The sequence below is a fragment of the Suricata suricatta genome, chromosome 16 (assembly GCF_006229205.1).
Source record: "Suricata suricatta isolate VVHF042 chromosome 16, meerkat_22Aug2017_6uvM2_HiC, whole genome shotgun sequence".
NCBI lineage: Eukaryota > Metazoa > Chordata > Mammalia > Carnivora > Herpestidae > Suricata > Suricata suricatta.
In genome coordinates this window covers 51,646,285-51,662,277 of record NC_043715.1, presented here as the reverse complement: position 1 = coordinate 51,662,277, position 15,993 = coordinate 51,646,285, and the positions used below count along the sequence as shown (strand labels likewise).

Here is a 15,993-nt window from a genome sequence, read left to right as displayed (position 1 = left end):
ACAGGGCCGCTGCTGCCGCCAGGCCCCCCGCGCCCCCGCCAGCGCCACAGCCGCCCAGCCCTGCCCGGAGCCCGCCTCGGCCTGCCCTGGCCAGGGAGGAGGACGAGGAAGATGAGGACGAGCCCACAGAGACCGAGACCTCAGGGGAGCGGCTGGGTGTCAGCGACAATGGAGGTGAGAGGGGCAGGGGCTGGGATGGCTCTTTGGCTCAGCAAGTTGCCTCCAAGGTAGGTTTTTCTGGAGCAGTGGGACTCACTTGTCGCTGATCCCTGGTTTTCTTTGGAAGCTGCGGCTTCAAAGAGCCAAAGGGGCAGGCAGACTTGCTGTGTGACCCTGAGCAGGTCATTTCCCCGTCTCTGAGCCTCAGGTTCCTTACATGTTCTCCTGAGGCCAGCTCTGGGGGGGGTGAGGGTGGTGCTGGACAGAGCCAGAGCCAGAGCCAGAGCCGGCCCTTTTCTTGAGGGACGCCAGGCCTGGCGGAGAAGTTGGTGGTCCCGATGGGAGGCCGTGTCCCGTGGAGGCCATGGGGTTGGATCCCATGCTGGGACCTTGAGCCAAACAGGAGTGATTTCCAAATCTGGGTGCCTCGTGCTTGTGAGAACACGAGGGATGCAGGCAGCAGCTCAGAGAAGCCAAGGGAAGATGTAGCTGCCTGTTTTGGTGGGTTATTTGGAGGTTGTGCTTCAAAGAGACTGGACTATAACATTAGGGCTTTGAAGAGTGATTAGGAGTTTTCGGGGACTCAGGAAGTAGGACTTATTGTTCCTACTGATGCTCACTTCTTCACTGTTGCTGGGGAAAACCTGCAGACTCTAGAGCCAGCTGGTGTGGGTTCAAGTCCTGGGGACACACGATTATTAGCCAGGAACTTTGGGCAATGATTTAACTCCTCGGAGCCTCCTGGTCCCCATTTGTCAAACAGAGACTATAACCCTGTCCTGTTTGTCTCAGTCTGTTTTTTGAGCCAGTTCATCCCAAGCGGATCTTAAGAGATTTCATGTTTACTCAGCCAGCTGTTTTCACCCGAGGGTGTAACAGATAGAAACTGGATTTGTTTCCGCTGATGGCCTGGAAGATAACCAGGGCCAGGGCCGAGGGAACAATTCCAGAAGCCCTGAGGCTTGCAAGGGCCCTGCGGCCGGTGGGGCGTGGGGAGGTGGTGGCAGCGGCGAAGACTGGCCTCGGCCACTGACACCATCCACAGGGCTCTTCGTGATGGACGAGGATGCCACACTGCAGGACCTGCCCCCTTTCTGTGAGTCGGACCCCGAGAGCACAGATGGTAAGTGTCCTGGGCTGTCCCCAGGCCCGGGGCCGCCGGGAGAGAGGCAGGGGCAGAGGCTGAAGTTCACCCTCTCCCCCAGATGGCAGCCTGAGCGAGGACACCCCTGCTGGCCCCCCAGCCTACTCAGTGCCCCCGGCCTCAGCCCTGCCCACCCAGCAGTATGCCAAGTCCCTGCCCGTGTCCGTGCCCGTCTGGGCCTTCAAGGAGAAGAGGACAGAAGCACGATCGTCGGATGAGGAGAATGGGCCGGTGAGGGGCAAAGGGGAAGAGGGGAGGAGGGTGGAGGGAAAGACTCAGAGCCACTTCCTCCAGGAAGCCCTCAGGCATGGATGGCACATTTCATAGGATTGATCCTCCCCTCTACCTCATGAGACAGGTTTCTGGGCCCAAGCCCTGAAGTTTACCTATTGCAGCCGTATAACCTACCCCAGTGCCTTGTAGGGAAAGTCCCTTCCTGTTTCTAGGAATAGCTTCCTTTGTAGAATGCCTGCCCCAGGCAAGACACCAGTACTCTGTTACCCCCTCCAGAAGGGGAAACTGAGGCTTAGAGCGGTCAGATCACCTTTTGTCCTCACCTTGCATATTTCGGGCTCCTCCTGGAAATTGCCCCTCCCCCACGCCCTCTTTCGGCCGCGCAGTCCTAGCGCGGGGCTTCCTGGGCCGGCCTGGGTGGGCCCTCATCGTCCCTCACTGAGCCTCCCTGACGCATGGGGAGTGCACGTGACTTCCTTGGGACCTCAGCGTGTACGGGGCAGAGCTGGGATTGGAACCCGGCTTCCTTTTAGAAAGGAGTTACAGGCCGCAAGGGAGGAGGCCCTGGGCCCCTCGGTCCCCCTCCCTGTGATGCCTCTCAGGGTCCTGCTGACACGCTGGCATCGTCCCTCCGCTGCTGTCCTTGGTGAACTGACAGCATGAGGCCTGAGTGGTGGGGGAGCTGGGCTGTCTTCGGGGCTCTGGTCCAGCGTCTGTCTGGGGCCCCTCCCGTTGGGCTGGAGGCCAGGCCCAGCCCCAGCTTTCGCACTAGTTGCTGGGTTCAGGAGGACAGGGCCCCTCCCGGTGGAGGCCAGCGCGGCAAGGGGTCCATTCCCCACAGCGCCTGCAACGTGAGTGTTCACGGCCCTTGAGCAGTCGCTGTGCTCAGGGTCTCGGGCTCTGTCCTCATCCCCATGTTTTAAAGGGAGAGTGAAGCCTAGGGAGATGATGTGCCCGTTGACAGCCTGTCGGTGGCAGAGGCCCGATTGTTACATGACTCGATGCCAAGCCCAACCCAAATCCTTAGACCTGACACCCTCTGGGTGCACGCAGATTTGACGGTCATCGGACAAGCAGCCATTCCGTTGTATAAGGAACTAGAACGGCGATGGGACAGGTGGTTCGTGCGTGTGGAGTCAGGCCAAGGAGGGGAGGAGGTGGGGTTCGAGTTGGGTAGAAGGATCCTACATGGAGCCAGCCTGGGGGAAGAGTCTTCTCGGCGGGAGGTAAGAAGTGCTGGGCTGGTGTCTGGCCCGAAGGGGCGGGGCCGCAGCGGGCGCTGACCCCGCCCCCATCCCGCAGCCCTCCTCGCCGGATCTGGACCGCATCGCGGCGAGCATGCGCGCGCTGGTGCTGCGGGAGGCCGAGGACACCCAGGTCTTCGGGGACCTGCCGCGACCGCGACTCAACACCAGCGACTTCCAGAAGCTGAAGCGGAAATACTGAGGCCCAGGGAGAGAGGCTCCCGGCCCAGCGTCCGCTCCGCCCAACACTACACCCCTGCCCCGCCCCCCGGGCCGGCCAATCCGACTCAGACCTGGACCGACCTTCCTGGTCTTCCGGGTCCCAGGATTGCCCCCTCCCGGCCAATCCCTGCCATCCTTCCACCCTCCGGTCGCCTCACGCGCCCAGGAGCGGGACCTATCTAGTTTTCCGATTGGGTCTCTCGCCGCTTTCTCTGCCCTGCGACAGATTCTTTCGATTAAGGGATTGGCTCGCTCCCTGATCGGGGCGGCCAGTTTTAAGCCCTAAAAGGGGTCAACTGTTGTTTTTGCCTAGCGACTAGGGCTTTGCTCGCGCGGCATTGGTCGAAAGCGAAAAGCGAAGCCACAGGATTGGGGGATGGCAAGTCGTTTCGGCCTAGAGAATGAGCAGCTCCTACATTCGATTGGCTCGAACGCAAAGGGCTTGACCAATCTACCCGAGTCACCATCCCACCCTTCCTGGGTTGTCCCGCCTGATTGGCTGCAGCGTCTTGTGGGCGTGGCCAAACCCTCCTGTGCCCAGGATTGGCCTGCGGCCTTAAATTTGCGTTCTTTACACTACTGGGACTGGGGTGGTTTTTGACTAAGTCCTGACTAAGTGTCCCCATGCCCTCTCCCAGGGATGGGCCACCCCTGTCCCTGAGTCTGATACCCTCTCTTTGGCTCCATCCCACAACAGCCTGCCAATCGAAGTCCGTCCTTGCAGCCCGGACGGCACCAGCTCGCGTCCCTCTCTCCCCACCCCCACAGGTGCCTTAAAGGGCCTTCGTCCGCCCAAGGTGGGGGGCAGGGGCCCTCGCTCTCCGGCCCTTGTGTGGGGGAGAGAGTCGGGGGTGGGGATCGGGAGTTGGGAGGGGTGGTCTGAGATTAAAGAGTTTTACCTCTGAGTACAAAGTGTGTTGTGTTCATTCAACAAACACTTCCTGAAGCCGAATGAGCAGCATTTCATTGATGTTCAGCACAAAGCTAGGAGTTTTTACAGATAAGAGATTTACAGGGTGGGAGTGGGGGTCCCAGCCCTGTATGACTGTAGATCCCCAATCTTAAGGGAGATGAATGTTGGAATGTGAATAGTCTTTAAGGAATCCGTGTTCTGAGTCCCGATAGTCACCAGCAAAACCAGGAACCTCCAGTTGAAGCCTGGAGTTTTCTGCCTAACATGAGAGCTGAAATTGGCGCCTGGTCCGAAGTCTGGGCTGGGTCCAGTAAACCTGTAATCTTCATCTCCTATCAGACCACCACTGAAGGAATGCTAGCAACAGATAAGACGAACTACCAGCCAAACACTTATAAAGTTATTCACACGTATTAACTCCTTTAACTTCCTAGTAACCCCATGAAGTGGAAACAATTACCCCCATTTTAAAAACGAGAAAATTGCATTATTGAGGTTCAGGGCTGCTGTCGGGGGCGGAAAGTTCTTGGACTGACAATGACCGTCAAGTGAAAAAGTTTATCCCGCTATAACTAAGAGAATGAATGTTAAGAGTTACACGTGGAAAGAGGAAAATCTGAAAAGAGGACCCACACCCCCTACTGGCCATAGGCTCCCATTGCTGCCGGAGAGAATAAGGTCCGAGCAGCAGAGGGACCATAGAGACGGGGGAGGGGGAGGGGGGGGTCCTGAAAGGGGCGGGGCTCGTGTGGTGGGAGGAGCCAAGTCATTGGCCCCACCCGTAGGACGAGTCATTTCCGTCCGCCGAGAAAGAGAAAGGAGCCGGTGGAGTTGCGGGCAGAGCGCCTCGGGGCTGACTTCCCTGGTCGTAAGTGGCAGGTGAGCCCCGGTCCGGCATGGTAGGCGTGGGGCCGAGCTAGGTTCCTGGGCTTTGCCTTCGGACGTAGGGGTCCCAGCTCGCGACGGTACTGGCGGGGCGTCGTCACCTGTGAAACGGCGCGGGCCGGAGACCGGCGAGAGGGTGGGATTTCCGGAGCCTCCAGCGGAAGAAGGGAAATTCCTGGTGGGGGAGGCGGGACTTCCTATAGCAATTTGTGGGCGTTCTGCCAATCAAACCTGTTTACTTCCCCCTAGGCTGGCGGCTAGGAATGGTCGAGATGGAGCCCCAGGGCCGCCTGTGGCTGGAAAGCCCCCCTGGAGATGCGCCCCCCATCTTCCTGCCTTTGGACGGACAAGTCCTTGTCCTCGGCCGGGGACCCTTGACCCAGGTTACCGACCGGAAGTGCTCCAGAAACCAAGGTAGGCGGAGCCGGAGCTGTAGGGGGTGTGGCCTGTTCCTGGAGCGGGAACGCAGTCTGCAGGGAAGATGGACAGCCAAGCCAATAAGGGAGGTGTTTGGCCACCAGGCAGAATTGCGTGGTGTAGCTAGTTCTGAAATTGGTAGGTTGTGCCCGACGTGGCACTAGCCAGACCCCTTAGTGGGGAGGGGATAGAGCCAATCCAATAAAGGTGTCAGAGAAGGATGCTTACAGGTCACCGTGAAGGCTTGAGTCAGGTCGCGACCCTTGACCAGGAGAGAGCTGATCCTATGGTGAAAAGTGCTTGTGGTAACGGGCGATGCCCAGGACCTGCACCTAAGCCCACGGCTCATCGGAGAGAGAAGCCCTTTCTTTATGGAAAAATGCCGCCCTGTCCCTGGGCAAGAACCTACGTCATAAGGCCTTTATCTGATTCCTGCATGTAAAGGAGAAATAAGCGGCTTTTCCCTCCCAAATGGGTGCTGTGGCCCCCATCCTGTGGCATAAAGCTGGCCATGCTCCCCAGTGACGAGGGAAAGATCACATAAGGATGCACATTCTTGACTCCACCCTCTCAACCCTCAGTGGAGCTGGTCGCAGACCCTGGGACTAAGACCGTGGCGGTGAAACAGGTACCAGTTCCTCCGTGAGGCCCGGGGCTGGCGTTGGGGAGGGGTGGGGGAATAGCAACCCAGCAGGGAACCGGCCTCATTGGGAAAGTCTGGTTTTGAGGGAAGAGGGTGTGGCCAGTAGAGAAGCCTCCGAGTTTTATCTTTTTCAGTTGGGTATCCATCCACTTTTAAATTGGGTAACACTGGCCGCCTGTAGCATTTCCAGACCCCTGATTGGTGGTGCACAGCGAAGAGGCGGGGTCTATGGGTCTGATTGGCAGGTGGTGAAAGGAAGTCCTTCCCCGTGTTGTTTAATTAGAGGAGGCTGGTGGTGAGGAACGCAGTTAATCCCAGCCCCTCTCCCTCCCTTTGCAGCTGGGAATTAATCCCTCAACTGCTGGGACCCAGGAGCTGAGTCCGGGGTCAGAAGGCTCTCTGAGCGTGGGGGACACACTGTATTTGGTCAACGGCCTCCACCCGCTAACCCTGCGCTGGGAAGAGGCCCGCACGCCTGAATCCCAGCAAGACACTCCACCCGGCACCCCTCCGGCGGTCCTGGACGCCGCCGCGGACGTCGAACCACCCCCGAAGCGGATGCGGAAGTCGTCCTCCGGCTGGGAGAACTTTGAGAAGCTGCTAGTGTTTACCGCACCTGGGGTGAAGCCCCGGCGCAAGGTGAGGGCCAAGCTGAAGGAGCCACACAGACGGGGGGGTGGGGGGGTGTAGGTGCTGTGTGCCCCTGGACAGGTCATTCAATCTCTGAGCCTCCACCCCCCCTTTTTTTCTTTTTTTTGAGAAGCGCACCTGAGGACAGATTCAGGCGCTGGGGACTTTGATGTCAGCTGCTGCCTGAGCCGCAGTAACCTCTGCAAGGAGGTGGCCCATTGTAGCAGGACCCGAACTCACCTGCTGTGCTTCCCCAGTAAAATCCCGAATGCACAGCCCCTGACTCCCCTGACTCACAGTTAGCACCCGAACACCCCTGCCCCTGATTTTATTTCCAGGGTTATTAAGCCTTCTGGGGTGAAGGCCAGGGGAGGAGGGCGGGTGGGATTTGAACCCCATTTTATCGTATTAAAAAAAATTTTAATGTTTATTTTTGAGCAACAGAGTGAGAGTGAGTGGGGGAGGGGCAGAGGAAACAGGATCTGAAGTGGAGTCTGCTGAGAGCGCCATGCGGGCCTTAAATTCATGAACCCTGAGATCATGACCTGAGCTAAGCTGTTGCTTAACCAACTGAACCACCCAGGCACCCCATGAACTCCATTTTAAAGACCGGAAAGCCTAGGCATTTAGGAGAAGTGGGAAACGGCAGTAAAGATTTCAGGCTCTGCGCCCGGGTGCGGCGGACACCTCCCTGCTGTGCTTTGTCCTCACATCAGATGTGGAGGCTCCGCGACTCAGGCTCCGGTGGCTAAAGGGCGAGCGGTGTAAATAGTCTCCACCTTGCAGGGGGGATGGGAGGCCTAACAGTGTCCTGTTCCGCTTTTCTCTCATCAGGTGGCCGCCTTTGATCTGGATGGGACCCTCATCACCACACGCTCTGGGAAGGTCTTTCCCACTGGCCCCAGTGACTGGAGGTGATGGGAGGCAGAACAAGGGGGTGAGTGAGGTGCCCGCAGGGGGGGCCCCCGTCACCTTGTTGCTTTCCCACCTGCCCTAGGCTCTTGTACCTAGAGATTCCACGTAAGCTCCGGGAACTGGATGCGCAAGGCTACAAGGTGTGTGTGTGCTTTTGCGCGTGGTGGCCGGGCCACGGGGCAGCCCTGGGCCGGAGGGCACCCGGTGACCCCCATGTGCTCTCCAGCTGGTGATCTTCACCAACCAGATGGGCATCGGGCGCGGGAAGCTGCCAGCAGAGGAGTTCAAGGCCAAGGTGGAGGCTGTGGTGGAGAAGCTGGGACTCCCCTTTCAGGTGTGGCTGCCTGGGAGTTGAGGGCGGTGGAGGTGGGGGGCAGGGCCCCAGAACAGAACAGAGATACTGAGGTGGGGACACAGGAGGGGGAGGCGGTAGAAGCCATAAACGCCAGTGAGGAGGTGGAGGGGCAGGGTCCCCAGGAGCTGGGGGCCGGGGAGGCGCCAGGTCTCTCTTGATTGGTGCGGGTTGGGGTAGCATCCTTGAGGATTCTGGGAAGGAGCCCAGGAGGGTGTCAACTTCCACCCACAGGTGCTGGTGGCCACGCACGCTGGCTTGTACCGGAAGCCGGTGATTGGCATGTGGGACCATCTGCAGGAGCAGGTGAGCCTCTGCGGCCGGTCGCTTCCCACTCCCACTTCCCTCTTAAGCTCCTCCCCTCCCCTCCCCGGTCCTGCCTGGTTTCCACCCGGAGCATTCTGTTGGTAGGTGAGGGCTCTTGAACTCAGAAAGTCAGATTGGTCCAGGGAGAAATTGGTCGCTTGTTCTTTTGCGTGTGCAATTGTTGTGAAGCTCACAGATTGCTGGGCTGAAGGTATTCGGCGTGTACCAGCCAGGCCTGCTGGGGTGCCCGCCTTACCAGGGAGGGTGCAGACTCTGCGTGCACACACTGGCCCGTGAAGTAGGAGGGAGGGAGGTGAATGAGGCAGGTTTCCCTCCAGCGGTCAGGTAAGGTTTCTTTGAGTGCCTTTTGAGATGTGAAGGTGGGGTGGGGTGCATGAGGGTATCTAGGAACTGCCTGTGGTCTGGGTGGGAGAAGCAGCAAATGTAAAGGTCCGGAGACAGGGCTGTGACTAGAGTGTTTCGGGACAGTGAACACTGATAGCTGGACCTGCGTGGGTGACAGGGAGACGGCAGGGCACAAGGGCAGGGCAGGTGCCCGACTCTGAGGCCTTGAAGGCCCAGGTAAAGGGGAGCAGAGGGGGGTGCCCAGTAGAGTTGGGAGGGGAGGAGTCAACATGAGCAGGAACTGGCACCCTCTGGTGGCAGCATGGGGAACGGGGGGAGGGCAGAAGCCGGGAGCCCAGCAACCAGAACAGCCCAGGATCTGGGCAGCAGCAGTGAAGGGGGTGAGAAGTGGCCCAGGGTGGCACCTAGCGTGGGACACAGAGCCGAGCCTCCCAAGGAAGCAGATGTGGGAGCAGGCTCCTTACTGCCTGTCACCTGTTCTTTCCAGGCCAACGAGGGCGTGCCCATCTCCGTCGGCGACAGTGTCTTTGTGGGAGGTAAGGGGACGGGAGTGTGGATCCACTAGGGCTGGGGAACGCGTGTCTACGCGGCTGCTGCCAGACGCGGGACGTCCCCCGTGTGTTCCAGATGCAGCTGGACGCCCCGCCAACTGGGCCCCGGGGCGGAAGAAGGACTTCTCTTGTGCGGACCGTCTGGTGAGGCCCCCCCATCCTCTGCCCACCTGGAGCTGCGTCCCCACCGCGTCTGACCTGTGTCCCCTGCCTCCTCTCCCAGTTTGCTCTCAACCTCGGCCTGCCCTTCGCCACGCCAGAGGAGTTCTTTCTGAAGTGGCCCGTCGCCAGCTTTGTGCTCCCCGCCTTTGACCCGGTGAGGCCCTGGGGCAGGAGTGGGGCGCGGGGGTGGGGGGGTGGTGAGGAGCAGGTCACACTCACGCACCCCCCCCCCCCCAGAGAACCGTCTCCCCCACGGGGCCGCTCTGCCTCCCTGAGTCCAGCTCCCTCTTGAGTCCTGACCCTGAAGTGGTGGTCGCCGTGGGATTTCCTGGGGGTGAGCCACCTGGCCCGTGCCGTCCAGAAGCCCCTTCCCGGCCCTCGTGCGCCCACTGATCCTGTCCCCCGCCTCACAGCCGGCAAGACGACCTTCCTCCAGGAGCACCTCGTGTCGGCCGGATACGTCCACGTGAACCGGGTGAGACACCCCGCGCCCCCCGCTGAGGGCTGCGACGCCCCTCACTCTCCTGCCAGATCGCGGACGCCTCGCCTTCCCCCGCCCGTCGTGACCTGCCATGTCCCCTAGGACACCCTGGGCTCGTGGCAGCGCTGTGTGACCACGTGCGAGACCGCTCTCAAGCAAAGGAAACGGGTTGTGATCGACAACACAAACCCGGACCCTCCCAGCCGGGCCAGGTAAGCAGCGTCCCCGGGGGGTTGGGGGGGGCCTCAGGGTGGCCTGGGGGTGGCCTCGGGCCCCTCACCAGCCTGGCACGTCCCGGCCCCACCAGGTACATCAAGTGCGCCCGGGACGCCGGCGTCCCCTGCCGCTGCTTCGTCTTCGGCGCCACGCTGGAGCAGGCGCGCCACAACAACCGGGTGAGCTGGCCTGCGCCCCCCCCCCAAGCCCGCTCCCCTCCCCCCACCCCATTCCCAGCCTGACCCTCCCTGCCCCCACAGTTCCGAGAGATGACCAGCTCGGCTCACGCCCCCGTGTCTGATGTTGTCATGTTTGGCTACAGGTGAGCCCCACCCCAGGGGGCTCCAGGTGGGTGGGTGCCTAGGGCCCAGGCCAAGTCTCACCTCCCCTCCTCACCCCTGCCGCCAGAAAGCAGTTCGAGGCCCCGACGCTGGCTGAAGGCTTCTCGGCCATCTTGGAGATCCCGTTCCGGCTGAACGTGGAGCCTGGCCTCGAGCGGCTGTACTGCCAGTTCTCAGAGGGCTGAGCTCCGCCCCCCCCCCCCCCGCCCCCCAATAAACCGGTCTGCTTTAAGCTCGGGAAGCATTGTGCTGGGAAGGAAGGTGGTTGGCCCAGGGGGGACCAGCACCTGGCTAATCCCCAAGCGGGGCCCGAGAGGCTGGGGGGCTCCCGGGAGAGACCGCAGGAGGGGTGTCCTGGGCTGCACACTCGGGTCAGAAGCCTCACCCGCAGAGGGAGCCTGAGGCCTCTAAGAACCATGGCTGTGGGGGCACTCTAGACCAAGCCTAGGGAGCTCCCCCCACCCGAAGGGGCAGGGCCCTGGGGGAGGGGGTCTTCCCTGCACACTGCTGCCCAGCCACAGAACAAACACGCATGCGCCATGTGACCCTGAAGATAAGAGCCGGAGCTGGATTTGGTGAGTGAGGAACCACACACTGAACTTGATCTAGGGGTGGTGGCCCAAGTCCCGGGCCCCAGCTGGGGTTTGCTGCCGGCCCACTGAGGCCGGGGCAGCAGCGGGGCCCAAGAGCCCAGGGACAATCTGGCCAAGGAAGGGCCACTAAGCACAGCATGGGCCTGTCGTGTGGGGCCTCATCTGCCCCTGAGGGGCTCCTTGCCCTCCCTGACCAGGTGACCATGATGGTAAAGGTGTCCTCCCACCCCCATGCCACTGAAGGACTCCATGACGGGGGGCAAGGGGGGGGGGTGCAGGCTGGATCCTCAGCCCTCTGGGAGCCAATGGCACTCAGGTCTGAGGCCCCTGCCTGAGAAGGGCGCAGCCTCACTCTGGCCAAAGCTTCTGGACACGGAGGGTGGCGGCCAACGGCTTTTAAAAGACTTTATTGGGGAAACGTACAGGGCTGGAGGCCGGCCTCGGCGACATCTCACCACGCGGTCCTCCGTCTTGCTGGGCAGCTGCCATCCCAGGGGCCCCTGCTCAGAAGCATCTGACCTGGGGGGGGGCAGGGAAGCAGGAGCAGAAGGGGCAGGGCTGGACAGGGCCTCCTGGCTCCTCACACCGGGGCCCAGACTCCAAGGGCAGAGCCCTCTCCCCGCCGGGGCCTGGCAACCGCGGCTCCCTCAGTTCCTGGGGGAGAGGGTGGCAGCTGCCCAGGGACTACTGGAAGCTTCCAGGACCTGCCTCTCGACTCCAGTCTCAACACCAGTGTCACGCCGTTGCTTCCCCGACCCCAGACCCAGCCGAGAGTCCGTCCCGCACTTGAGCCGCTGCCACTCACCAGTTTTGGCGGGGGCCTCGTCTGTGACTCCTGGAGGGGCCCAGCCTGGGGTTGGCCGCTACCCCCCCATCTGTGGGGGAGGAAGGTGGGGCAGCTGCATCACTGGCCGGGACTCGGGAAGTGGGGGGGTGGCAGGGGAGGGGCTCGGGGGGGCCCCCGGCCTCACCCCGCGCTGCTGCTGCTCCTGCTCCAGGTTCCGCTGCAGGACCTGCTGCTGGTTGGCGATGACCCGCCGGATGCCGCTGACGAAGTTGCTCTGGTCGTGGGGGATGAGGCCGATGAAGATCTTCTTCTCCGACGAGTACAGGAGCATGAGCACGCGCACCTCGCAGGACGCCTTGTAGGAGAAGTGCACGCAGCCGGCCTGGCGGGCGCGGAGCGGGGGTCACCGTCCCACCGTGGTGGGGCCGCCGGGGCTCAAGCACATGGGCCGGTGTCCCGACCACCGTCACCCCAGCCCTGGATCGCCACCGCTTGGGGACAAGGACACACAAGCCCACAGCAGCCCGGGGACCAACGGGCTCTGCAGAGAGGGACCAGGACTCGGCTCCAACAGTGCACAGGTGAGTAGGCAGACGCCCCGGAGGCACCAGGCAGCCATGGCCATGACCCTGACTCGCAGAGACCCGGACAGGCCCCAGGAAGCCCAGCACTAAGGGCCCCCCAAATGCAAGCCCCTGGAGCAGCTTAAGTGCCAACCATGAACCCCCCAGTGGACCAACAAGGACAACCCAGGGATGCGGATGAGTGCTCCTGCTCTGCCTCCCTGGGCCCCACCCTCCACTCGCGTCTCCTCCCCTAGCTTACAGGTGGGCAAACTGAGGCCGAGTTCAAGGACTCCCAGGCCCCACAGCTACAAGGGGCTGTGGCTTCCGGTGTGCCACCCCAGAGAGACAGCAGAGGCAGGGTTCCAGGGGTGGGAGGTGGGGAGCCCCTCTGGAGTGCTCCTGCCACACCGACCCTGAGCCCAGGCAGGCCCTGCCAGGGGAGCACAGGGAGTTGGGCTGGGCAGGACCGGCCAGGGCCGTGCATGGCCTTTCCTGGCTCCCCTGCAGGAAGTCTGTGCTCTCGAAATTTCTAACACCAGAAACACACAGCCCTCCCTCCACACACACTGGCACTGCCGTGACGGAGTTGGGGACACATGCTGGCGTGCGATGGCAAACGTGCACCAAGTGCAATGACAGCTGTGCTTTTCATAAAGCCCCAGAGGACAACCCCCCTCCTCTGGCAGAGAAACCGAGGCCTGGGCCCCTTAGAGGAGGAGCCGGAAGCAGCCAGATGCCCTGCCGGCAAGGGCTCTTCAGAGCCTCGGATTGTCCCTGAGCCACCCCGTTCCCTCAAAGGAGCAGGAGGAAAGTGGCGGAAGGGACCAGCCCCTGGAGACCTGCACCACACTGGGTGCAAGTCCGGCTCTGAGCCTCAGTTTCCCCATCTATAAAATGCAGCCAGGACAGTACAGAGACCGGGGGAGTCCCGTGGACCAGGCAGACCTGCTGTCACCGAGGGGGCAGGCGCCGCGGCCCCCCGCCTTCACCTCCCTTCAGGTCTAGCCCCGCGGCCCGCACTCACGAAGCCGTTGTCCATGATCCGGCAGAGACTCTTGAGCGTCTCCAGGTCCTTGGTGAAGTGGAACTGCACCAGGCGTGAGTTCCGGAACAGCGGCACCAGCGTGGTCTGCGGACGGGCAGCCCCGTGAGCCCAGGGTGCCGCCCCCGAGTGCCTCCCCCCTGCTCCTGACCTCCGCCGGTCCCGTGGGTGCCGCCTCTGCGAGCTGCTCTCCGCCCCCACCTACCTTCACTCGCCCAGGGCCGGGCACCTCCCGCCACACTCACCAGCAGCTGCTGCGGGATGAGCTGCATGTACAGCTTCCTCGGCCACTGCTCGGTCCTCCTGCGGAGCACGACGGCCGGAGTCAGAGGCTGGGTCTCGGCAAGACGCCGCCTCCACCCCCAGCCTGGCACTCACAGGATCTCCCCTTGGTTCACGTAGACGTGGGACGGCAGCCACCTCTTGGAGCGACTGTTGGGCTCAGGCCTGGGCTTTTGGGGGAGAGAGGAGACATCAGGAGTGGGGAGGCACCCCCGTCAGCGAGGACGCCCTGCTCTCAGGGCCGCCCAGGTCCCCCCAGGACTCACCTCTTGCCATTCCATGACTCCGCTCCAGGCCAGGAACTTGTTGTTGACGATCTGAACCGGGCCTGCGACGCCCCCGGGGCCCACTGCCTGCGGAGCGCACGCGAGGGGCTGCGGCCCGGGAGCTCGCCCTGCCCCTCACCTGCTCACAGACCTGCCATGGCTCCCAAGTGCCCAGGAACGAGCCTCAGATGCTCAACCCAGGACACAAAGCCCACAGGGTCTGCCCCTAAGACCTCGACAGCCCTATGATGTTGCACAAGCAGGGACACGATTTGTACTTAACTGGCAAGGGCTGAAGCAGGACACGCGGCGCCCGCCTGAGCCCTCCAGCCACAGGCAGCCGGCCCCACAGACCATCTGCCCGTCCCCCTCCCGGCACCAAGCTGAGTGGGAGGCCCCCCTGTTACAGACTGGCCTCCAGCAGCACCCCCTGCTCTTCAAAGCCCCGAGACAAGACCGGGGCAGGGCTGGCCTGGGCCCCTGGGCTCACCTGCTTGCGCGTGGTGATGACCTGCCGGATGGCGTTGACGAAGCCGCTCTGGTCGTAGGGGATGAGGCCCATGAAGATCTTCTTCTTGGACGAGTACAGGAGCATGAGCACGCGCACCTCGCAGGGGGAGATATGGGGGAAGAGCATGCACCCCGCCTGGGGAGAGGGAGCAGGACGTCAGACACCCCTCCGAGCTAACCAGAGACTGTCCTGTCTAGGGGACAGATCGTCATTGGACAGAAGTCCTCAAAGTCGACACCTTGGTCTCATGCCGAGTATGAGGCCACCACACAAGACAAGAGCTTGGGGGGTCTCCTTCACCTGTTGAGTCTGCGGGCAGGGCCTGAGACCCACCCCTGAGGCAGGGGGCTCCTGAGAGGGCTCCACCCCACCCCCGCGGGACCCCCTCAGGATGCCAGCTCTGCTTCCCGCTCTGTGACCCGGCGCAAATCCCCTCGTGTCCTGGACTCTGGTCTTCCCATCTATAAAATGGCTTAACGATCACCCTGTTACACGAGACATCGGTGCCGCCTTGACTCCATTGGGGCTGTCAGGGCAAAGGGCCGTCTACTGCGGGGAATATCCCTACCTGACTTCTGTCATCCTGGGGTCACCCGCTCAGGGGACCTGGACCCGCAGACAGGCCCCCAGCGCTGCCAGTAGGACTGGAGCGTGACCAGCCAGGTAGCACAGGGAGCCTTTCTTCCCTGCGGCCTGAGTGCCGTGGGCCAGGCGGGGAGCAGGCCTTGCTCCTCTGGACCCTAAGGGGACAGGGATCTACCGCACATTGTGGGGCACGGCCCATCCAGACAGTAGGTGGAGGGGGTGCTGGTCCCAAAGGGGACCCCAGAGCCACGTCCTGTCGTGTCCTGGGCAGATGACATGCTCTCCTCTCATGCCCGCCCCCTACAAGCTCTTGTCCCCTTCCATGACCAGGCCCCCAGGGGTGGGGTATCCATGCTGAAATTGGGGCACAGAGGCAGCTGAGCCCACCCACTCCCTCCCTGACAACCCTGGGTCTCCTGGGCATTGACCACACGCACAAATCACTTGCTTAAACACGGCACACAAACTCACTCCTGCTGACAGCCCGGAGGAGCCCTGCCGTCAGCCCCAGCTGGAGAAGGGACCAGCCCGGGCACCAAGGAGCCCCTGTCCCAGCTCTCCGCCCCCCCCCCCCCCCCCCCCCCCCCCCCCCCCCCCCCCCCCCCCCCCCCCCCCCCCCCCCCCCCCCCCCCAACAGCCACCTTCATTAGATCCCTGCCGTGGGCTGTGTCCTCTCAGGCTCCTGGGCCCCAAGAGAACCAGCTGGGGCCGTCCGGTCACTCGTGTCCCTATGTCCCCAGCACCAGCACCTGGCCACGCGGGGAGGTCCGAGGCCAGTGCGTCCTCCAGGCTCTGCTCTCCCTGGACAGCTTGGGAGCCCGGCCCCCCCCCACCCCGGGGGCCCCACTCTACTCACGAAGCCATTGCCCATGACGCGGCACAGCCCCTTGAGGGAGTCACAGTCTCTGTTGGTGAAGTGGAACTGCGCCAGCTGCGAGTTGCGGAACAGGGGGCCCAGGGTGGTCTGTGGGCAGCAAGGGGACAGCTGGGTCACCCCTGGGAGCAGGGTCCCCAGCAAGCGGGCCAGGGGAGGCCGGAAGAGGCGGGTCTCACCAGCAGCTGCTGCGGGATGAGCTGCATGATGAGCTTCTGTGGCCACTGGTCAGTCTCCCTGTGGTGGAGGGAGGGGCAGTAGGTCAGGGGAGCCCCCGCCGCCCACCTACTCCCTCCTCTCTCCCCC

At 62.5% G+C, this 15,993-nt stretch overlaps 3 protein-coding genes across 4 annotated transcripts in view; 2 read left to right on the top strand and 1 right to left on the bottom strand.

Moving 5' to 3' along the window:
• AKT1S1 (AKT1 substrate 1) overlaps positions 1 to 3,911 on the top strand; it is an 8,775-nt gene extending 4,864 nt beyond the window's left edge. The window contains exons 3-6 of the mRNA XM_029924883.1: positions 1 to 174; positions 1,205 to 1,282; positions 1,365 to 1,534; positions 2,840 to 3,911. The exon at positions 1 to 174 is cut by the window's left edge and continues 71 nt beyond it. Of these exons, the coding sequence (XP_029780743.1) occupies positions 1 to 174; positions 1,205 to 1,282; positions 1,365 to 1,534; positions 2,840 to 2,983 (566 nt within the window). The 3' untranslated portion in view covers positions 2,984 to 3,911. The remainder of the gene's footprint in view (positions 175 to 1,204; positions 1,283 to 1,364; positions 1,535 to 2,839) is intronic.
• Positions 3,912 to 4,697: 786 nt separating this feature from the next.
• Positions 4,698 to 10,413, top strand: PNKP (polynucleotide kinase 3'-phosphatase). Of its 2 annotated transcripts, none has more exons than XM_029925258.1 (17): positions 4,698 to 4,795; positions 5,051 to 5,215; positions 5,800 to 5,846; positions 6,201 to 6,500; positions 7,326 to 7,405; positions 7,489 to 7,546; positions 7,633 to 7,740; positions 7,993 to 8,064; positions 8,918 to 8,966; positions 9,058 to 9,125; positions 9,205 to 9,297; positions 9,381 to 9,477; positions 9,557 to 9,618; positions 9,727 to 9,836; positions 9,932 to 10,019; positions 10,101 to 10,162; positions 10,249 to 10,413. In XM_029925258.1, the coding sequence occupies exons 2-17, from the start codon at positions 5,065 to 5,067 to the stop codon at positions 10,364 to 10,366; spliced, it is 1,563 nt and encodes a 520-aa protein (XP_029781118.1). In that variant the 5' UTR covers positions 4,698 to 4,795; positions 5,051 to 5,064; the 3' UTR covers positions 10,367 to 10,413. The 2 variants fall into 2 exon arrangements, with proteins under 2 accessions (XP_029781118.1, XP_029781119.1); XM_029925259.1 differs by having other exon boundaries at positions 4,752 to 4,784.
• A 741-nt stretch (positions 10,414 to 11,154) lies between these two features.
• PTOV1 (PTOV1 extended AT-hook containing adaptor protein) overlaps positions 11,155 to 15,993 on the bottom strand; it is a gene marked incomplete at its 5' end in the record, with an annotated part of 7,976 nt that continues 3,137 nt past the window's right edge. Inside the window, 10 exons of the mRNA XM_029924353.1 lie at positions 11,155 to 11,293; positions 11,580 to 11,649; positions 11,746 to 11,943; positions 13,152 to 13,256; positions 13,415 to 13,472; positions 13,548 to 13,621; positions 13,718 to 13,804; positions 14,208 to 14,363; positions 15,670 to 15,777; positions 15,867 to 15,924. Of these exons, the coding sequence (XP_029780213.1) occupies positions 11,638 to 11,649; positions 11,746 to 11,943; positions 13,152 to 13,256; positions 13,415 to 13,472; positions 13,548 to 13,621; positions 13,718 to 13,804; positions 14,208 to 14,363; positions 15,670 to 15,777; positions 15,867 to 15,924 (856 nt within the window). The remainder of the gene's footprint in view (positions 11,294 to 11,579; positions 11,650 to 11,745; positions 11,944 to 13,151; positions 13,257 to 13,414; positions 13,473 to 13,547; positions 13,622 to 13,717; positions 13,805 to 14,207; positions 14,364 to 15,669; positions 15,778 to 15,866; positions 15,925 to 15,993) is intronic.

Bases quoted from the DNA above. Each gene is read 5' to 3' on its own strand.
- PNKP (XM_029925258.1), top strand. From the start codon at position 5,065: ATGGTCGAGATGGAGCCCCAGGGCCGCCTGTGGCTGGAAAGCCCCCCT. The intron at 7,547-7,632 runs GTGTGTGTGTGC...TGTGCTCTCCAG, and splicing joins TGGATGCGCAAGGCTACAAG to CTGGTGATCTTCACCAACCA. The intron at 9,619-9,726 runs GTGAGACACCCC...CATGTCCCCTAG, and splicing joins GATACGTCCACGTGAACCGG to GACACCCTGGGCTCGTGGCA.